Source organism: Lipotes vexillifer, unplaced genomic scaffold, assembly GCF_000442215.2.
Source record: "Lipotes vexillifer unplaced genomic scaffold, Lipotes_vexillifer_v1.1 scaffold230, whole genome shotgun sequence".
Taxonomy (NCBI): domain Eukaryota; kingdom Metazoa; phylum Chordata; class Mammalia; order Artiodactyla; family Lipotidae; genus Lipotes; species Lipotes vexillifer.
Genome location: NW_006775143.1, coordinates 9,208,931 through 9,232,045, shown reverse-complemented (window position 1 = coordinate 9,232,045; position 23,115 = coordinate 9,208,931). Strand labels below are relative to the sequence as shown.

The 23,115-nt window shown below is 42.6% G+C and overlaps 2 protein-coding genes across 2 annotated transcripts in view; both read right to left on the bottom strand.

Annotated features, from left to right (window-relative positions):
- Nucleotides 1–2,662, bottom strand: part of TMEM245 (transmembrane protein 245) — a 102,140-nt gene extending 99,478 nt beyond the window's left edge. Inside the window, exon 1 of the mRNA XM_007449811.1 lies at nt 2,147–2,662. Within this exon, the coding sequence (XP_007449873.1) occupies nt 2,147–2,662 (516 nt within the window). The remainder of the gene's footprint in view (nt 1–2,146) is intronic.
- A 12,338-nt stretch (nt 2,663–15,000) lies between these two features.
- FRRS1L (ferric chelate reductase 1 like) overlaps nt 15,001–23,115 on the bottom strand; it is a 19,764-nt gene continuing 11,649 nt past the window's right edge. The window contains exons 2-5 of the mRNA XM_007449795.1: nt 23,029–23,113; nt 20,815–20,953; nt 17,282–17,528; nt 15,001–15,324 (exon numbers count right to left, since the gene is read on the bottom strand). Coding sequence (XP_007449857.1) covers nt 15,152–15,324; nt 17,282–17,528; nt 20,815–20,953; nt 23,029–23,113 — 644 coding nt within the window. The 3' untranslated portion in view covers nt 15,001–15,151. The remainder of the gene's footprint in view (nt 15,325–17,281; nt 17,529–20,814; nt 20,954–23,028; nt 23,114–23,115) is intronic.

The window sequence follows — 23,115 nt, the reverse complement described above, 5'->3', positions numbered from 1 at the left end:
GCCCTTCTCTTCTGCTCATCCACAACCCATTCAAGGGTATGTAAATAAAATACAGGGAAGGGGGGTTTATCCTCAGTAAAAAGATATTCATAGCTCTATACACGGAGCTGCAGGCACTTTTTCACAATTATCAAATTCCTCATCTCTTTCCACTATCTGAGAGGGACTGGCAGAAATGCCCCAGTTTCTGCTAATCATGGCAATTTACCCATGTATTCAATTCTTACTTTACTATGAAAACACAGTGTTCATATATGCTAGGGCTTTCTTTCCTAATTTCCTACAGTTTGGTGGATATGCTACTTGGTCTTGCCTACGGTAATTACAGTAAACTGCATTATCAACAGTCAAAAATGTTAGCAGAATCTAGAAATATGTCTGAACTTGACAAGATTGAATCTCTTGAGGATAGGAATCAAGTTATAGTAATCTATATATTTCTTAACAGCATATAGTACTCTGCCTTCTATGTAAGAGGCATTCAGTCCACTTAACTGAACTGTGAAACAACAGGTAAAGGAGAAAGAACATGAAACTGGGACTCCATAAAGTGAACCCTAGGTTTGTTCAAAGTCTGAGCGACTTTGGGACCACCACATTCTCCAGATCTCAGAAACCTCTTCTGAAGAGCGCCAGGCAAGCAGGCAAGAAAGAGTAGGATCACTTCCACCTGACAATCTGTCAAGCCTCAGGAGGTGAAAGAGGGTGCTTCCACATCCCTCCCTCCTACCACAACTGAAATAACCAGGCCTCTTGGAGGCCAAGGATTCTGTCTGATAACTTAGCAGTTACACACACAAGCAGATCCCAAAATTATGGATGAGGTGCTCCCCAATACCTTGCAATACCCTGCTGGCCCATAATTGGTGGGTAATGGACATTTATCTGTGTGTCTGTCATCTCCATAAGAATATGCTCACATATGATTATATGTACCTTGAACACAGAGCCTGCACCTTACTCCGTTTAAAGCCCTCACAAAGCCCAGTACCTAACAACATACTCAATCAACTTTTAACTTGAACTGAGAGGTTGTATGGATACAGCAAGAGCAGGCAGGAGTTCTGGAATCAATCACCAACTCTACCAATAACCTCAGGCAAGTCAAAACCTTGCTTGACAGATAAAGGGAATTATTTTGCAACTTGACATCAAGGTGCATTGAACACTGACAAAAGTGAATACATTTATTTTTAAATGGTACTGCTTACTGATGAAATAGCATTCTTATGCATTAAACATCCACTTGTTTTTAACAGTCCCCAGTGAAATATTTGGATCATTAACTGATCTACAATCTGGTCTGAGTTAGGAAATGTGTCACTAGATTATGCTTGAAATCCCTTCCAACTCTCAAGCTCCGTGATTTTCTAAGAATAAGCTCAGATGATCCAAGAATCACAAATATACCTTTCCTTCACCCAGTCTGCCTAAGTAATCCAGGCGGGAGGAGAATGTTGCACAGCAGTCCCTGCACAACGTAAGTAGTTCCCAAGAATAGACTGTGGTGAGAAAGAGGCCCACGAGGCTCAGCAACCAGGTAGGTGCCTGGCACAAAGTACATTGAAATCACCTGAACAGAGAGGCAGCTCTGAACTATTAAGAAAGATTTGTTCTAGGACTTGAGAAACTTGCGTCAACCAGTGCCCTCTTTGTGCCCAACTAGCCCTAGCCTGGTAAGAAGTCACCTCTCGTATCTGTAGGATGACAGGTTGGATTGGAATCTCTAAGGTCCCTTCCAGGAAAGTCCCACGTGAGCAGAACTAAGATGCTGGAGCACCCACTCTCCCTGACCAGGAGTAAATTCATGTCCACCTACCAATGCACTGAAGCCCCTACCTGCAAAGGGGAACAGCGATTCCTCACAGGGCACACGCCCCGCTAAGGGGTTCCGTTAGGACGGGGGCGGGGAACTGGGAGACTGTTTCAAACCACACCCGCACTTTGGAAGGAAGTGCGCCAAGTTCCTAGGGTGCACGGGAAGGAAGGCTGAGACGGACACTGCCTGCAGCGCAGGTCTGGACCTCTGGCCGCCTCTGCATCGTGCGGAGGGGTGGCAGGATCGCACCCCAGCGAGCTGCGGGTGTGGTGAGGGGCACTGCGCGCTCGCCGGGACCGCCCAGGGCCCGGGCCGAGGCTCACTCACCCACAGGCTGCTGAAGTAGTCCAGCCCGCGGCAGATGAACGCGCCGGCGTGCGCCAGCAGCACCTGCACGCCCAGGTAACTGCCCAGGCTGTAGAGGCCGTAGAGAAGCGGGCCGCCGGTGCCGAGCAGCAGCAGCAGGCGGCGGCGGCGCAGCGCCTGCTCGCCCAGGGCCTCCACGCCGTAGTCTGCGAAGCAGATCGGCAGCAGCAGCGCGGCCAGCACGATGGGCGTGTGCGCGCGGTGCAGGCGCTGCAGCCAGTGGCGGCCCAGCCGCGTCAGCGAGCTCTTGAAGGGGTGCAGGAAGGTGCCGCACAGCACGGCCCACAGCAGCGGCCGCAGGAAGGCCTCCAGGATAAAGTAGACGAGCACGGCGGCGCCGCAGCACAGGCACACGAACAGCACGGCCCCGGTGTTGTAGAAGGCCTGCTTGATGGGCTTGTCGAAGCGCAGCGCCAGCGCCGCCGTCCGCGGGGTCTCCCCGCAGCCGCTGCCGCTGCCGCTGCCGCCCGGCCCCATAGAACTTCAGTGGCTGAGAGATATAAGCCTAAAACCAAAATGGCCATGATTGTTGAAACTACAGATTTGGTGTCAAGGGTAGAGTGAAAAGAGATTTAAGAAGAGAATACCAAAGTCACAACATGAGGGATGTTCCAGAAGGAGGGATGAAAACTTGGTCGGCTCTTCAGGGGAACCGTCGTCGGCCATGGTAACCCTGCCGCCGCCGCCGCTGCCGAGAGGCGGTACTGGGATGCCTGGCGAGAGGCACGGGCGAGAGGCAGGACGGGCGGCCCGCGGCATTGTGGAAGTCGTAGTTCCTAGCTGGCCATTGAACGCTTACAGGACCTTTGGGGAACTACAACTCCCAGAGAGCGTAGAGAGCGCTCCTTCGCCCTCGGGCTCCCTTCGTTCATTGGTCCCTGAGGAATCCAGGTAACAGGTTTCTGGGCTCAGCATCTTAGAAGAGGCAAAAAACAAACAAACAAGCCAACTCCCCCTTCCCATCAATTAAAGTGTTATAATAGTCACAAACTGTGGGGGAGGGGGGGAAATGTCAGATAATCTTCCCGAAAAACACCCTGAACTGTCATTAAAAACAACCCAAAACAAAACAAACGAAAAAAGCAACACGCCTCACCCACTGGTTAATGCCAATTTTGGGGGAGGCGGAATCCCCAAAGAGGCACGATGTTAACAGATTGAAAACCCAGGCTGCACATTAGAATCCGTGGGGGAGTACTTATGAAAGACCGATCACCAGATTCTATTTTATTGATTTACTTAATAAACACTTAAAGTGTGTGCTCTGGTGTGCTTGGCAGGATTTTTAAATAGCGATTACCATATGGCAGACCCTGTTATAAATGTCTCATCCCCATTAACTCATTTGATCCTTAGAACAACCCTACAAGGAAGGCGGTGTTATTATCCCCACTTTACAAAGAGGAAAACTGAGGCACAGAGAAGTTAAGTACCTTGCCAAGGTACACAGCTAGTAAGTGACAGAGGCAGGATTCAAACTCAGAATCTGGCTCCTAAGTCTATTCTTACGTACTATGTTAATTAATTTGTCTGACAAGGGATCCTTTTAGCATATTTTTTAAAGCTCTTCAGAAGACTCTTAGGCGCAGCTACTGGAACTAAGAGAAATGAAGGCTGAAGCACCAGAAACTCACTAGACTTACATTTATATGGCCTAATGCAAGGCTGGGTTCCTATAGGATTTTGCTCACCCCTCTATGATTGTACTTACTACGCTACAGTCAAAGTCAGAGATTCTCATGGGTTTGCTTCATTTCTGTGTCCCCAGCACCTGACACAGCATGGACCACTCATAGTACAAGTTCAGTGTTTGCTGAGCAAGTGAATGGATGATTTGCTATCCTTTCAAAAAAGCTTGTTTGTGCTCCCTGTGAGAAATAGTGTTGAAACACTGGGGATGTTTCTGCTATGTATTCCTATGGTTGAGAGCAGAGAAAAAATACTGGGATGTAGGACCTACAAACTAAATTTGAGAGAAGTACACACAGTCTACTCAAATCTCTAGCTCACCGGACATAGGCTTTTAGGCATCCCCTCCAAAATACAAGGCTACTTGGGTTTTCTTCTTTGGTCCCACACAGCAACTCACTCCAACGACCTCAGGGAAGAACAGCCTCCATGGGCATCCAGGATACAGTGGAGGTGAAATAGATTCAGAGGAGTGAATCAAGCTGACCCTGGGACCACACTGCCTTTGGCCTTCCTGTTGCATGAACCAATGAATTTCCAACCATTTAAGCCAGTTTCAGTTCAGTTTTACATTTCTTGCAACAGAAAGATTTCTGACTGATAAAATGATAACATCTACATCACTGGTTGCTGTGAGAATGAAACAGAAGAATGTGTCTAAAGCAGCAGCACAGTACCTGGGACATCGTAAAAAATCTGATAGTGGCTCTCAGGGTAACTCTTCGTTTCGTCCTAGAGAAGCCAAGAGGCATCTCTTAAACATCAGTCAATGTCCACAAACTCCCAAGGTATCCAGATAACAGCCCCAGAGGTAAAACAAACACAGGTGGGGAGAGGATTATCCAGGGCTTTGTGTTTATCTTAGAGTGTTCACTTTAAACAAGGTCCAGTGCTTACAGTGGAGTGTGTACATCACATATAAAGCAGTATGTACAGTGCAGGAGAAGCCATGTGAAAATGTAATCAAACAACATGCATTCAGATTCCAAATATGACTTACCACTCTCTTTTACTAAGCCCGTAGAAGACATTGCTAATCAACTACTCAACTCTTTCTCACTGAGCCTAGACACAGCCTCAAAATCCTTCTCAGCAAAACATTCTAGGGAACCACTACCAACTCCACAAAGCAAGCACACAAGATGAAACGTATTTGCCTTTTCTACACTTAAGTAACCATCCAGCGTCTGAAACTAGATAAAATTGGCAGACTAAGAACATAAATAACTGGTTTAGAAGAAAAGAGTTTGGGAAGCTAAGGTTAGTATGAATGTGAACAATTACTAAGAGATTTTTTTCTTACATCTCGATGGCTGAAGAACAAATGATGTAAACAAGTCTGATACCATCAGGCCCTGCCTGACTCCCTAGCTACTCCCACTTCTCTCTCCTATTCCTGCACTAGGACACATGCCCCCACTTACAGCACGAGTCCTGCCAGTTCACTGAGTGGAGTATCGCCTTTCCTGCCTCCAGGCTCCTGTTCATCCAGTCCAGGTTCCTGTCCTTCTGGTTTGTACCATCCAGCTATAGCTAACCTTCCAAACCATGTCAATAAAGACAATTTTACCAATTCGTTAAAAGGTCAGTGAAAAAATTATCAAATTGATTCAACCAACCCAGTTGAGACCCATGTACCCAGGAAAAGACCAGATGAGTGAAAGAAAGCTGGGCAGTTCTTTTGGGGAAAACACACACACAAAATCCCCCTTTAAAAAAAAGGTCTGCGGGGCTTCCCTGGTGGCGCAGTGGTTGAGAGTCCACCTGCCGATGCAGGGGACATGGGTTTGTGCCCCGGTCCGGGAGGATCCCACATGCCGCGGAGCGGCTGGGCCCGTGAGCCAAAATAGCTTGGCTGCTGGATGGTTACTTAAGTGTAGAAAAGGCAAATACGTTTCATCTTGTGTGCTTGCTTTGTGGAGTTGGTAGTGGTTCCCTAGAATGTTTTGCTGAGAAGGATTTTGAGGCTGTGTCTAGGCTCAGTGAGAAAGAGTTGAGTAGTTGATTAGCAATGTCTTCTACGGGCTTAGTAAAAGAGAGTGGTAAGTCATATTTGGAATCTGAATGCATGTTGTTTGATTACATTTTCACATGGCTTCTCCTGCACTGTACATACTGCTTTATATGTGATGTACACACTCCACTGTAAGCACTGGACCTTGTTTAAAGTGAACACTCTAAGATAAACACAAAGCCCTGGATAATCCTCTCCCCACCTGTGTTTGTTTTACCTCTGGGGCTGTTATCTGGATACCTTGGGAGTTTGTGGACATTGACTGATGTTTAAGAGATGCCTCTTGGCTTCTCTAGGACGAAACGAAGAGTTACCCTGAGAGCCACTATCAGATTTTTTACGATGTCCCAGGTACTGTGCTGCTGCTTTAGACACATTCTTCTGTTTCATTCTCACAGCAACCAGTGATGTAGATGTTATCATTTTATCAGTCAGAAATCTTTCTGTTGCAAGAAATGTAAAACTGAACTGAAACTGGCTTAAATGGTTGGAAATTCATTGGTTCATGCAACAGGAAGGCCAAAGGCAGTGTGGTCCCAGGGTCAGCTTGATTCACTCCTCTGAATCTATTTCACCTCCACTGTATCCTGGATGCCCATGGAGGCTGTTCTTCCCTGAGGTCGTTGGAGTGAGTTGCTGTGTGGGACCAAAGAAGAAAACCCAAGTAGCCTTGTATTTTGGAGGGGATGCCTAAAAGCCTATGTCCGGTGAGCTAGAGATTTGAGTAGACTGTGTGTACTTCTCTCAAATTTAGTTTGTAGGTCCTACATCCCAGTATTTTTTCTCTGCTCTCAACCATAGGAATACATAGCAGAAACATCCCCAGTGTTTCAACACTATTTCTCACAGGGAGCACAAACAAGCTTTTTTGAAAGGATAGCAAATCATCCATTCACTTGCTCAGCAAACACTGAACTTGTACTATGAGCGCTGGATGGTTACTTAAGTGTAGAAAAGGCAAATACGTTTCATCTTGTGTGCTTGCTTTGTGGAGTTGGTAGTGGTTCCCTAGAATGTTTTGCTGAGAAGGATTTTGAGGCTGTGTCTAGGCTCAGTGAGAAAGAGTTGAGTGGTTGATTAGCAGTGTCTTCTACGGGCTTAGTAAATAGTTTGGTAGGGGGGATTGGCATCTGTAAGCTGATTTTGTAATTAACACTTATTACCAAAAGCCAGAACTGCCTGTCCAAAAAGTGGCTGGCCGTAAATGGCCTTTGCTGGTAGCTCCTCATCTTCATAGACGTGATTTGTCTGGAACGCTTTATCTGGAGCTGTTGAAGTGTGACAGGGATCAGGATTTGGGATTCCCAGCCCACCCCTTCCTTGGCTCTACTCCCAACAACACACTCCAACTAAAGCTGAGGCTATGCAGGGTATAAACAACCAGCCTTCTGCTGCAAATCAGAGCAAGACTGAAAACCAGGAGATGGTGGATGCATTTCACATTAGCCAGACTAATCACTCTCTATTTATAAATAAACTCTCTTGATTTGAGAATCAAGTCCTGATGGGTTTGAATCCTAAGCATTACTTGTTTGTACACTCTTGGTACCACACTGATGTCACTGCAGCCTCTAGCTGGTCCCTTTGTCTGCCCTCTTGCTGCACTCTCTACAGCGCAGCCAGCGTGATCTTTCTAAAATACAGTCTGATCCTTTCAAAGCCTCCTCACTTTGTGGGAAGGTTCCAAACTCTTTACTATGACTTCCAAGGTCCTCTGTGATGGGGCCACGCTCACCCTACCTCACTCTTCCCACTCTCTGCCTCATCCTTTATCCTCCAGCAGTTGGGTGGCCCCCAAAGATATCCAGGTCTCAATCCCTAGAACCTGTGCAGTATGTTACCTTACTTGTACTTGGCAGATATGATGAAGTTAAGGATTCTGATGTGGGGATAATCAAATGACAGCGGTTCCCAAACACATCCTGCTGGCCTTTCTTCTGGGGTTGCTCTCCCCTTTCTTGGAGATGCCTCTCCACATCCCTTGCCTGCTTTACTCCTATTTCTTCTTTAAGATTCAGCCTCAGTACTACCACCTGCTTTCACCTGGTTGCCCCAGGTTGGGTGAGGATCCCTACTCCAGGTTTGCACCACACCTGAGCATTTCTTTACAGTGCAGTCACCAAAAAGTATTATCATGGTATTTAGGTATCTGACTCCACAAGTAGGCTATGAGCCTCTTAGGGGCAGAAATCAAGAGCTGTTCTTCCTGGAGTCCTCCATGTGTAGTTTCTAGCATAAGGACTGGTACATAAGAGTCCTCGATAAGTATTCATTGAACGAATGAATGAATGAACAAGTGGTTAAAGCTTCTTGACCTCCTGGATGCAAGTAACTTTCATGTCCACTCTGCTTCAGCAGTCTCTTCTTACAGCTCATACCCTGGCCCTTGCACCTGGGACTGAGCCCTAAGAAACTTCCAAGTCAAACATCAGCCAGGGTCAGGTCGGACAGCTGGGCTACCCACTGAGAATACTGCAAAATAAATACCACCGCAAACACCCAGGATACCAAAAAATAACAAAATACTTGTTTGGGGGGTGGGGTGAGGATTAGAGCCTATAATGCAGAATGTGGTAATAACTAACTCTTTCTTAACACGACATTCCTTGAATTTCTCAACCTAGTCCCAGTTTCTCAACCAGCTCAGCTACTGCATTCCACAATTTCCATACCACCTTGATGATTCATAAGCCTTTACAACTAAACCAACTGTTCTTAACATATAATATGATTTAGTTACCAGTAAGGCCTATAATTGAAATTCTTAGAGCTAGTTAGGCACTATTAGCCAACTAATACACTTTACATGGGATTATAGGCCTCCATTTACTATTTGATGAAGGTACTGAGCTGAAGCTATAAATAAAGATTCCTTTTGCAAATTGTTTCTCTGCAGGGATTTTTACCTGACTACTGCAACAAGATTTTCTTCTTTGTCAGAATGACAGACTGTCGTCTTCTCCAAGGTTTACAACTTCAGGGAGACTTTACTGATGAAAGGATGCAAAACAAACAGAAAACCAAAGATGCACCAGAGTAAATCAATAAAGAATTACAAACTTTAATTACATCAACAGGAAAAATGTCAAACCATGTTGAGAATTTATATTTTAAAATTTAAATCTAGTTAATATATTCTAACTCTAACATAGCCCTCTAAAGATAGAAGTATTTGTGACAGCAGATGGGCAGAACAATCATTTAGGTAGCATCTAGGAATATTGCTACAATTACTGTACATAAATAGAAATCCATGTCTTTATTAGTAAGGTACCACACATCGTAGAGTAAAAATCCACGTAGGACAGGCTTATAAATATACATAAAACTCAAAATCAATCACAACTGAACATTAGGTACACAATTATTATAAAACAAATATAACCCACTAATGTCCATCTAAAGGCGTAGTTCTTACAAAATAGTATTTTACAGACAGTCGCAAAAAAGTATATTAAGACTCCTGGAGCCAGACTGTTCCAGCATATGAGCTCATCTGGGGGAATAAGGCATGTGGAGAAGGTGCATTTACTCTTCCAGGTGGTCAGGACATTCTGTGTGATGAAATGGTAACGGCTTTAGTGATCTGGGTGAATGGCACAACCGCCACGCACCCCGTAACCCTAGAGAATCCATGGCTCTCCAGAAGAATAGAACAGAACAGCTATTTGCCTAATAGCCAATATCCAGGGGAAAATGGAAAACATTAGTTGAATATCAGCATACTTTAAGTGAAAAACCCCAAAGCGCTTGATGGTTCACTTAAATTTTTAGTCACATTTAAAATCACGTTAATAGCCACTATTTTCATGAAAAGGAATTTATATTTATCTATTAAATATGAAAACAACCAAGTACAACTTGAAACTAAGTAACTGATTACTTGAACAAGAAATCTAATTAAATATAAAACACGGATAGGTTGCATCTACATGCCATTGACTCAGTTCACACTAGGCTTAGTTTCTTAACTAACAGTAGAGAAAAGTCAAACTCAACAATGATACTTTACTTTATATGTTCTTAACAAGTCATAGAATGTTGAATGGAGGAGGCAAGGTTTAATAACGGATCCAGGAACCCTTTCTGCAAACGAAATTACTATAAACTCAAGGGTAGTTTGGCCTGTAATACATACAATGTTTTATCTCTTGGGTTTTAAAGTATTCACAAGATCAGAAACAGAAACAATCCTGACAAAGACCTTCAAATGGCCATGGTATGTGTATATAATAGGCATTCATGTATAAACACATACAGACCTCATCATGTATGTACAAATATATATACAAACACTCTGAGAATAATCAAACTGTTCACTAAACATAACCAATTCTATTTAGAAAACAATACAGTTATATACAGCAAAGTATTCACATCTCAGCATTTGACCTATTGTGGTGGTTCTCAAACATGTTTCCATTATGATACACAAGGTGATGCCATAGTCACATGAGTAAAACACTCCCATCCCAGGGATGTAACAGATTTAGATAATGCTTAAAAATTGTCTAGAGGAAAATAAACTAGTCTGAACATTGTACAGTTGACCCTTGAACAACATAAGTTTGAACGGTGCAGGTCCACTTATACATGGATTTTTTTCAATAGTAAATACTGCAGTGCTACATGTAGTAAGGTTGGTTGCATCCTTGGACCATGTGACCATGGACAGGAGGAACCGCGGACATGGGAACCACATATTATGGAGGGCTTACTATAAATTATAGGTGGATTTTCCACTGCCTAGAGGGTCAGTGCCCCTAGCCCCATGCGATGTTTAAGGATCAACTGTAATCCACACCATGAAGAGCAACTGCACAGTGAAAGTCGTTCACGATTGGCACAGCTTAGATAAAATAAAACGTACCCAGCTCTGACTTTACTGACACCTCTCTCACATCAACTCTGGAAAACATATTAGAATGCAGATTCTAATGGGAATGCATTATCAAGATAACAATCCATCAACTATAATTTATTTTACAAACAAATTACTAATGTCAATATTTTTACAATTAACCAGTAATACATTATAATACATTACTCGCAGTGTCCTATACAATTGACCATGACACCTGGGCGTGCCTCTTAACTGAGAGCAAGGGTAGGAAAGCTACAGTCCACAGGCCAAATCCAACCTGCTGCCTGTTTCTGTATGGTCTGCAAGCTAAGAATGGTTTTTACATTAAAAAAGGTTTTTTAATCTAAAGAATAATATTTGTGACATGTAAAAGTTATATAAAATTCAAATTTGTGTCAATTAAGTTTTATTGGAACACAGGCATGCTCATTGGTTTACGTATTGTCTGCAACAGAGTTGAACAGCTAAGAGACTGCAAAGCCTAAAATATTTATCATCCGGACCTTTACCGAAAAACTTTGCTGACCCATAGGCTAGAACTAAGAATAATACACAACCTCAGTGGTAATACCCCTTAAGCACAAAATCCTGAATACAGACTGTAAACTTAATTACAGAAACAGTAGTAAAAAATATGTGGGATGGAAATCCATCCCTGAGTTGTCCAAACTTTCTGATTTCCTTGATGACAAAAGCCAACTTAAGATAATTAAATATGGCTCTTGCATTTTGTCTGAAATCATGTTTGCAAATTCACCTTTGAGACTACAGTGGAGCAAAAAAAAGGGCATTGGACTCCAAGTTAGAAGACCTGGGTTTTAGGTAGTCACTTTTAAAAATTAACTAAGACAAATACATTCTAGTCTTGTCCAATCTGTGTATTATTTTTTAAAACTACTAAACACACTAAAATGACTGGTAAAATAAAGAATCAAAATGTTTTTAAGAAGAGAAAAAGCCGATAGAAAGTAAAATGTACCCCTTTCCCCAAACAGAACTATAAAAAGTCCTCCTATTCATTGTAAATTGCTAAAGGGGGAAAAAAAAAGCACCTGGCTAATTTGAGTGTGGATAGTGGGTTCCATTTAATAAACGTTTGAATGAATGTGCATGATGGAAATCACATCACCTCCCTAGGTCTCAGCTGCCCCTCTTTAAAATAAGTGCATTGGATAAAATGGCATCTAAAGTCCTTGCCAACACTGGTAATTTATGCCAAATGCCTAGCCTCAGTTTCTTCATCTGTAAAACCGGACTAATAATAGAATCTACTTCCTATGGTTGTTGTGAGGATTAAATGAGTCAATCCTTGTAAAGTGCTAAGAAAAGCACTAAATACATTTAGCAGACATTATTATTCTACTTAGGCATTTACAAAAACACACTGGTTGGGTTTCTCCCCTGTAACAAGTACTATGTTAGAAAATGGAATACAGAAATAAAATAGAAGTTGATTCTCCTACATTATGTAAGAACGAATAAAATTGGAGTCTACAGAGTTTTAACTTCAGTATGTCTATAAATTGATGATTCTCTGGGATGACGGTTAAATGCTGTTCTGCATCCCTGGTCTGTTGAATTCCCATTTCTGAACAATGATTATTGTTAAAAATGTCAACTCTGTTTTACAGGGCAAAACAGCATTGTTACGAAAGATCTTTCGATTTATGTTTCAAGTGACAAAAGTTCAGTGTTTGCTAAAGGAGTGATCACAGGTGGAAGAATATAAAAACGTTGACCAGTCTAGCAATGTATATGGAATACAAGCTTTCTGGACCAAACTTGCCATGGGAGTAGAGTTTCGTTTATTTATTCATTCAACAAATGTTTGCTGGGTACCTACTATGCAGTCGTGTCTGTTATAAGGATGAGTAACAGGAAATGGTCCCTGCATTACCGAGTTAGCAGGGAGGCGAGCCAGCAATTACAGGAAAGTGTGATGAGTAAAATAATGGGGAAGCCGAGTGTGCTCCGGGAGCATTTGGCAGGGACCTGAACCTACTGATACTTAGTCCAGGGGACTGGAGGAAGAAATACTTACTCTGTGACCTGACAGGTGCATAGGAGTTCAGCAAGCCCAGGAAGTGGAGAATGTTTGGGCACAGGGAACGTCATGCAATGTGAGAAAGCAGGTCTGAAGAACTGAAAGCAAGTCAGTCTTGCTGGGACAGAGCAAGGTGAGGAGTGGTGACAAAAGATGATACTGGAGGTAAACAAAGTGGTTTGCATTTCACACTAATGAAAATGAGAAATCGTTGAAAGTTCTAAGCACAAATATGCAAAACTGGTAATCCAAGGAAAAACAATTCATGAAACAATCAGCTTGACTTGAAATGTAAGCAGAAGGAAAATCCCTTAATTTAATCCTTCCCTGCCTGCTACAGAGACCAGCTCGTCTCGATTTAGTTTTAACCTATTTATGGTGGAAATATTATACACATGAGAGGGTGAAATATAAAAATATTTGCTTTCTTATTTACAACGTGGGTGCCTGCATACTCAGTGTCCTTACTGCTACACAACCACTGTAGCTTAGAAGGTGATGCACAGGCCATCCTCAGCCAAGGCTTGAGGGCTTGGTTATGAGTCAGGTGGAGCCAGGGACTTGAATCCGATGGCTTGAGTTTGAATCCATCACTCGCTTGATGTCATTTCACCTCTGTTCACCTGCAATGAGGACTGACTACATCCCTTGGATGCACGCAGTAAATGTCACAGAATCTGGATGTTTTCCTTATTTTATTTTATTTTTTTTGCGGTACGTGGGCCTCTCACTGTTGTGGCCTCTCCCGTTGCGGAGCACAGGCTCCGGACGCGCAGGCTCAGCGGCCATGGCTCACGGGCCCAGCCGCTCCGCGGCATGTGGGATCCTCCCGGACCGGGGCACGAACCCGTGTCCCCTGCATCGGCAGGCGGACTCTCAACCACTACGCCACCAGGGAAGCCCTGTTTTCCTTATTTTTGTTCAGTGCCAGAAGAATGTGAAAGCTTCCCCCATAAGAGAGGTGGCCTTTCACTTCTGACATGGATTCCAAGGATGGCATTAGAAATCACAGTCTCCAGTGTTGTTAATCACAAAAACCACAAAGTTGAAGCCAAATTTAAAGCAACGGGGTGGGGAGTTGGGGGGGAGCCAGAAGACTCCAGAACGCTACAGTGGAAATGTCTCAGCAGCATAATTATACCGAGACTCTTTTCCTCTAAATGGGCTGTTAACTCAGTCAGTTGGAATAAAGGAGCATTTGGGTTCCTTTGAAAAAAGAAAATGCATTAAGTCAAGACATTATTATAAATTATGCTGACTGCCAATCCAATTTACAAGTCTGAACATTTGAATGGATACTCTAAGTGAATTCACTTGATGGGTCATTTCGCATTTGCTAATTAAAAAAATATGTCATCTTTAAAATGTTTCTACTCCAAATCTCCACAATCTCCAAAAATGTTAATTTATTATCAAAGTGCCTTGAATATTCAAGATGATTTGTCTATTATGATACACATTTAATCATACTCAATATATGGTGGCTGACAACAGAATTAGCTGTAACCACAAATGAACACCTTAATTTATTAAATACAGTGATAGGAGAGTCCAAATTCTAACTTCTAAGAATGCCCATATTTTTTTTTATCATTAATATACTTTTACATCTTCAGGAACACTCGTTAGAACACTCAGGAGCACTCGTTAGAAATGGAACTCCATTTCTGACCTTTCCAAGCAGCAAAAAAAAATGTGTTCTTTTAGCTACTTACTAATCCAGAAGACACTTCAAATAAATATGAACCATTTTCATATCACTATTATCTCCATCATTCTCCTCATTAGCCGTGTAAGTATCCAAATGCCTTCATGCTTTATGAAAATTTGAAAGTTCTTCTGCCTAAAAGGCTGACTGTGAACTTGGGCCATCCAGTGAAGTTCTCCTTAGTATTACTCCAAGTAACTCTCTTGAGCTGTAGTTGGAAGAGTAAAGGTTGTTTAGAGACATGGTTTCTATGCCTAGCTTTCTCTACCTTGCTATGTGTTATGTGACCAAGTAGCCAAGGCTACATGGCACGAGAGTCATAAAAAGGGAGCCTTCCTGGGTCTCAAATCCCATTCAGTACGATGGCAATAATCATGTTCATCAAGCCAACTCAGAGATGTTGGGAAGCTCAAATAAGAAAACATATTTGAAAGTGAGTGCTTAGAAAAGTTTTAATACTTTCCCAAAGTATGGGGTCATTATTCTCTTCGCTTAGAAAAGAAACTTGCTCTTTCTTCCAGAAAGCTGAATCATATAAGTCTTTTTTTTTTTTACATAATAGAAGCTAAAATTATACTGCATATTTTTTAAAAATATACTAAAGACTTTCTAATAATGCATTGAATCTGTTGGCTTTGCAGCTGTGGTTAAGGGGTTCCCATCAATAAGTAGAAGGTCAAGGCAACAATGAGAAGCAGACAGAATGGAGAGGAGAAGGTCTGATAGGCAGCTGATGGCATAAAAATGTCCTCATACTTGTAAATACTGACAACACGCTCTGAAGTCGGTGGTGAGTCTATATCATGTCGGGTGATGGAGCCTTTAAAGAGGAAAGAAATAAAAAGGAAGGGGCAATAGAAAAAAGGTACAGATTTAAAATGATACATGCAAACCACAGAAAAACTAAACTTCAAAGAACAAGAGCTACTATTTTTTTTTCCAAATATATTTTTTATGTATGGCTCATTAAGCACTCCTGACCACATGGACTCCCTTGCAGATGGAAGTCTATGGGACATAAAGTGGTAGCCTGCCCAGGCCAGACCAGAGGGTGTGCTGTGCTGTGTGTCTGTATGTCTGCATGTCTGTCTGGCAGAGTGGTGTGGAATGGTACAGAAAGTAAGAGGATTAAGATACCAAACAAGCCTTTGGATGGGAAACATTTTTTGACCTGTATGCAAAGGCTGCTTAATAAGCTGAAATTGATAGGAAGGGCCTGACCTTTGGATTAACCCATATGAAATTTAGGAGACTAAGGCATATGAATTTAGAGCAAAGATCTCCTTGGAAATAGGGCTCAGAGTGAGGGTTTTTTAAGGTACTATTTGCTGGAGAAGCTGTGTCCAACTGGACACGTCAAGCCCCTGTTGCAGTGTCCGTGCTGGCTCCTGTTAACATAAACCAAACTCCCCCGGCTGGCAAGAGTTTTTCTCTCAACTGGTCCCATTCACCTCTCCTCCCTAACCTCAATCATTGGTCACCTACATGAATTCCCAGGCTTAACTATGTACCTCCAATTCATACCTTTCTTGAGGGAAAGGCTAGATACAGCTACCAAGAGGCAGAACCAAACTCAAACCCAGAGTTTTAGATTCCAAATCCCATCATTTAAAATGAGTTCATTTCTCCAGCCTAAGACATAGTTTATTTCCCAGGGCATTGAAAGTACTCAAAGGTATAATTGTAGATCCACTGTCGGTAACCGGGGAAATAAGCAAATGGAAAAGGTGTCACAAATCTGGAGGCATCCATATGTTTTCCCAACTAGAAACAGGCAAAAAAAAAAAAAAAAGGGTATAAAATCTCCAATCGATCAATGGGAACAATTTGAAGAGGAAAAAAAGATCAGATTAGGCAACGGATAGTTGGTGAGAAAGATGCAATTCCCAGAATGAGTTCTCATACAGGGACTGAGAACAGCTCACTTTCATCCCTGGTCAGGCCATCAGGCTGATGAACCAGGAGGAATGCTGTAGACACAGTGTAACTTGATTTTAGCAGCCTCTCAAAGGCCTCATGATACACTTGGGTCACTGTTGGGGAAATGCTGAAGAGCCCTGCCGCCCAGAGTAAGGTCATCAGTGGACCAACCTGTTAGAAATGCAGAATCTCAGGCCCCCACCCTAGACCTACTGAAAACTGCATTTTAACAATATAGCCAGGCAATCCCCATACACATTAAAATTTGAGGAGTAATGGGCTAAACAATAGGATAATTTGGTAGATTTATGACCACCAGAATAGTCATAAAGTGAGTGTCAATCTCTAGAGAAGTCGCCAGAGGCCCTTTCCTGTTCAGTATTTTTCTATTTAGAGCATAGGAGTTAAGAGTACTCACTGATTTTGAAGTCAGACAGATCTAGGTTTGAATTTCAGTTCTTCCATTAATTAGCTATATAGCCTTGAGCAAGTTCCTTAATCTCTCTAAAATGAGGATGATAATTCCTACAATTCTGGAGGACGTGGTGAGGAGTAAATGAGACCATCGTGAGAATCAGAGTCCACATACCATATACAGCAGACATATGATCTGTTTCATTAAGCACAGAGCTCATCATATACTATCTTGTATATCTTGCTCTAACTATGCATGTGTATAACTTGTCCATTTCTGTGTTCATGTGTATAAGTCCATTATAACATTCTGAAGGCAGAACATTCATATCGCCTTTCTCTCTTATGTTAGGCAAGTGCTTATCACTCTCTCGCCCAGTAAATAAGGACTACAAGCACGGCAGTGTCTGGTGTTTAATTCAGATACCAAAATGTAAGCTTACCCTGAATGGCTGGACCCCAGGCAAACAGATAATACCAACTTAAATGCAGATCAACAATCGTTTCATCTCTGGGAACATTCACAGGCCGTTTAAATCTGCAGGTGACCCGATTATTCTCAAAAACTCCTTCCTCATCTCTGGCAGGATTTCTCTGAATCTCCTTTGCCCACTGGCCTACGTTATAGAAGTGCTGTACGCGCACCCTGCCGTTGTCGTCGTGGACGCAGGCCATGACATCATCACCACCCTAACACGAAAGATGATGGAGAAAAAAGTCAAAGGTGTGTCTCTGGCAAACTTTTCTGCTAGAAAGAAATTTCACTCCGAAATATACGATCCATTAACTCTGTAATTGGAAGCCCCACCCCCAAAAATTGTTCTAAAAGCCATTAAAAATCTTTAACCAGGGACTTCCCTGGCGGTCCAGTGGTTAAGACTTTGCCTTCCAGTGCAGGGAGTGCCGGTTCAATCCCTGGTCAGGGAGCTAAGATCCCACATGCCCTGCAGCCAAAAAACCAAGACATAAAACAGAAGCAATATTGTAACAAATTCAATAAAGACTTTAAAAATGATCCACATCAAAAAAATCTTTAAAAAAATCTTTAACCAAGTGACCAGAGTTTGTATCACCATAGCTGACATCGAGTGCCTCCTAATGAGCCATTTAGAGAAGAATACATCACCAGCTCTCCAGCAGTCCTGCCGAAAACACAGACACTAACCTAATCATAAGCAAACAATCAGACAAACCTGAATGGAAGGTCATTCTACCAAAAAACTGGCCTGTAATCGTCAAAAGGGTCAATGTCATGAACGACCAAAAAGAAAAGGAAAAAGAAAAGATAAGAAACTAGTTCAAAATAAGTAAGACTAAAGATACATGACAGCTAATGGTGTTCCTAGACAGACTCCTGAGTCATAAAATAAAAATTTCTGTAAAGGGCAGTACTGGGACAAAGGGCAAATTTGAAAATGGACGAGTATATTTGATAATACTATTGTATCTATGTTAAACTTCCTGAATTTAATAAACTATATAATGAAAAAGAATGTCTTTGATCTTAGGAGATACCCACTTAAATATTTAGGGTTAAAGCGTCATGATACCTTCAATTTAACCTCCAAAGTTTCCAGAAAATAATAAAAATAGTAAGTAGTAGCAGCAGCAGTAAAGAGACATAAAGCATATGTGGCAAATGTTATTGTTTGTGAAAAAGTGATAGTGGTGACAGTTCCACACCATGAATGTAACTGATGCCACTGAATTGAATACTTTAAAATGGTAAATTTTAGGTTATGTATGTTTTGCCACAATTTAAAAAGTTACAATTTGGTGAATCTAGGTGAAACATATATACAGGAGTTTATGGTCCTATCCTTGCAGCTTGTCTGTAGGTTTAACATTTTCGTAAAAAACAAACCAAAAACGTTATAGGTGTTCATCAGTTATAACAAATGTACCCTTCTGTGAGGGATGCTGATAATGGTGGAGGCTCTGCACGTGTGTGTTGGGAGGGTATATGGAAATCTTCTGTACCCTCTATTCAATTTTGCTGTGAACCTAAAACTGCTCTAAAAAATAAAATCTAACAAAGAAAACAGTAATGCATCATTTCAAAAAAAGTCAAAGGTCATTAAAAAAGGGTTCCAGGGCTTCCCTGGTGGCGCAGTGGTTGAGATTCCACCTGCCGATGCAGGGGACGCAGGTTCGTGCCCCAGTCCGGGAGGATCCCACATGCCGTGGAGCGGCTGGGCCCGTGAGCCGTGGCCCCTGGGCCTGCGCGTCCGGAGCCTGTGCTCCGCAACATTTCGTGCCCGGGTCCGGGAAGATCCCACATGCCGTGGAGCAGCTGGGCCCATGAGCCATGGCTGCTGGGCCTGCGGGTCCGGACCCTGTGCTCCGCAACAGGAGAGGCCACAGCAGTGAGAGGCCCGCATACCCCGCCCCCCCCCCAAAAAAAAGGGTTCCATTTTGCTTTTCCTGTGCATCAGGTTTTGAAAACTTTTCAATCTGTGCTTCTTGGAGTAATAGGAGAAGAAAAGAGAGACCTATATTTTATTTTTTTTTGACACCTATACTTTAAAGGCCTCTAGATAGCAAAATGTCAAACATAAAATCTGAATGCTCCTCACTCGACCTCCCTCCTCTGAGCCCCCTAATCTTAACAGCTGCATCATGAGTGCAAATGCATTCCAGGACAAGAAATGGTCAATTGCACTGCAAGCCAGCTTCTGGGATGACACACACCTGCTGTTTCTCCTATTGACCCCAGAGTAGGAGATAAGTGATATCAATTAGTAGCCATGCCGTCTTACCAGGTGGACCCACTGTCTGACAGCCTGGACTGAGAAGTGCATTCTTCTAGTGACTCTCCAAGAACGAACTCACTGGAGCTCTGACTGCTTAGCCTGATCCCCCAGTCTCTTCTTACTGCCCACATACAACCTATGTCCAATCCACCAGCAAAGACTGTCAGCGTTACTTTCAAAACTTATCTGAAATCTGAGCCCTTCCCACCACGCCTGCTGCCATAACCCTGGTCTGAGCTGCCCTCCTCTCATTGGAAGAACCTCAAAACAGACCATGTGAAGAGAAGACGTAGCAGCACACGCAAAGGTTCAAAGGCCTAAGAAAGTCTGGCTATTTGGGAAGCACCTTGGCACAGTGAATGGCAAATGATGACGCCCCAGAGGAAAGAGAATGCAGCAGAGGCACAGACAGAAGCAGAGGTAAGGGATGGTCAGCTACCTGGGTTCCTGCCTGTTCCCGTTCACAGTCCTTTCTGAGGACCAGATGTGTTCTTGCCCATGCACACTGTGGAAGACTGAATCGTTGGACACAATTCTTCACTCCCCTGCTGTTATATTATGTACATACACCTTCACAAGGCTTCTGGCTAGAGGGAGTGTATTTCCCTGCCCCTTCATTCTGGGCTTGGCTGTGTGAATTACTTCAGGCAATGGAATATTACCAGCACATGTGATGTGAACACAGGTTTGAAATAAGCTTGGATGGCTCTTGTGCTTCTGCCTCTGCCATGAGAAAAACACGCCTGGGTAGCTACTGGTTCCAGAATGATTAGAGAATACCTGAATCCAGGCCATGGCCTGGAGCCAAGCCCAGCTGAGTCCCAGCCAATCCACACACATGTGAGCAAGAAAGAAATGCTTCCTGTTATCAGCCGTGTAGTTTTGGGGGCTCTCTTGCAGCAGTACTGTGGAAATAACTAATGAATACAGGTACCACGAGACACCTTGTATTCTCATAACCAACCCTTCCATCTCCGTTTAAGCTAGCTTGAAATTTTTTTTAACTTGTAATCAGAGAGCCGTAACTCGTATAATTGTTACAAGGATTTGATCAATTTACTTGCTTTACTTTGAAAGAGAAAATTAAATGCCAGAAATCGGCTTCTCCCATTTAAAAGTGGCGTCATAACTTAGGGAAACACAACCGTGCTCATTCTCTAAAGTCTACAGTAGCACAGCAAACTAAAGAGAAAAATTAGCTTCTATCATGCTTTGTGTCTTACCATTTTCTTGTCTGAAGAGAATCCAACTGCTACCCAACCATCTGTGTCTGCACTCAGCTCAAATTCCACATCAGCCCCTATCATCCGGTAGCTAAGGAAGTAATCACAGGTCTCTGCATTACAGCCCGGTTTGCCATATCTATAGGATATATCAAAACAGATATTATTGCTTCCTCAGCCACTTACTCAAAACACATCAACAGAACATCTGTGTGTCAGGCAGGACACTAAGCAATATTAATAAATAAATCAGATCTTGGCTACCTGGGATCTCAAAACCCCAGTTTCACTCAGGAGAGACCATGGAGACGAACCGCTCCTCTTTATCTACCTGCAAACTGAGGTCCAGAGCTGGGAAGGAACTTACCGAGTGAATCAAGCTGCAACAGGACTGAACCTGGGCCTCCAGGCCTAGCCAGGGTTCTCTACGTGTTATTAGAGTTTCTCAAATATTAATTATTACTGAATTATTTCTGCATCCCTTTTAGAGAAAAAAAATTCTCTGAGTCAATAATTTAAATTACCAGTTCTTTTCACGAACAAATTTTCAATTAAACTACAAAATTAAACTAACAAAAATGGGCAAATTAAATATAGATTAAACTACAAAACCAGGAACTTTTAAATTCATAGCATTCACGTGATAAATGAGGTCATTTCACTGAAAGCGACTTTCTGCTTACCTGCATGTAGTGTGTCTGAGTGGACTCTGCAGGGTCTTTATTTTGAGCATGTTCTTACTACTAGACATGACTCCACTCCCCTCCACTTTTATCTATTTGAATTGCTCCACAACACTTATACATACAAGGCACCAAACGAATGCCTCATCTGGTATTCACTGGGCGCGAATGCATCATTTATTCATAAAATTTGCTTTTGCTCCATTGGGCTATTTGGTGCTAATACAATTCAGACACTAAAGTATAGAGTACTGGAAGGTGGTTATCCAGATAACCAGATTATGCATTTGTTAATCTGTTTAAGGAGCATCACTGAAATGAAAACATAAATTTAAATTTTCTTCCAGAGAACTTGTGGATCCTTTAAGGATCAGCAAGCCCTAGTTTCAGGAACACTGCTTTACACCATTTTCAGAAACGACAGAAAATTGTAGCAATGGGTGGGCTAATCTAAGCTCAGATGGAAGGTATCTAAAAGTACAGGATGCAAGGCTGCCAAGTATTGACGGAGGAGGGAGACAAGGAACATGCAGCTCTGCTGGCAGATACCCTGAGAAGCTGGCAGACTGTAAGCTGTAAGCTCAAGACCACAAGAACTGGGCTGAAAAACCTGAAAAGGGTGAGGAAAGCTAAAAGAGGGGTGAATGGGCCAGAAAGCAAGTCTCCCTGAAGCCAGCAGGGTGCTAAAATGCCTTCGCTTCTCAAAAATATCCCCTAATCACCAGAATTATTCTTTGCTGGCTATCTTCCCCAATAATCATACCACTGGATTTTTTAAAAGTTCCTTAGAAATACACTTGTAATCAAAGAAAACTCAAAACCCCCATGTTCAATTGTCTCTCCTTGAGCACTGAACCAAAAAAAAAAAAAAAAATCAAAACATTCAGCGCAGTGGCCATCAAAATCTTTACTCAAGGACAATTTGTTTTAGGAAATAAAGGATTCAAAGAAAAGGAGGTTTTCCCAACAAAGCACAGCTGTCTAGACAGGAGGGCCACTGTCTACACTACTGTTTTCTAGCTCCAGCCCATCACGTCTTGACAGCATACTACTAATAATCAGGCAGGAACTCACTAGATCTGAGACAACTAGCTAGACACAATAATCAATGCGTAATGACTAGTTAGTATCATACAGCTACCCATAAGTCATGACTATTGATTTGAAAAGGAACTGGGTCTTAGGCACATCTATTATTGCCTGTCCCATCCACACCCCTGCTGAATAAGCAGAGACATCTGTGTTATGTGATTCTTTTTCATACAGCCAACTGGTTAGACACCTGAGCCAATGGCGTACAGTCATAAGTGAAGAACTAGAGAAGAACGTTCTAGGGCCAACGGGCATGCTACAGCTCAAGGCTTGGAAGACTGAAACCTGGGGTGGCCATCAGAAACAAGCCGCATCTCTGCTGAAGTTATGAGGGGTACAGGTCCCTGGTTAGAGTGAACTGCATGCAATTTAAATACTACCTTGAGAAGTAAAATCAAAGTCTTGGCTTTAAAGTTATCCAACTCGCAGATCTACCAACCTAAAGCATCCCTTAGTTTTTCCACAGTCATCCACTTTGATTTTGGCAAATGGATCCACAGGAGGAGCAGTAGGGCAAGGGTAACCT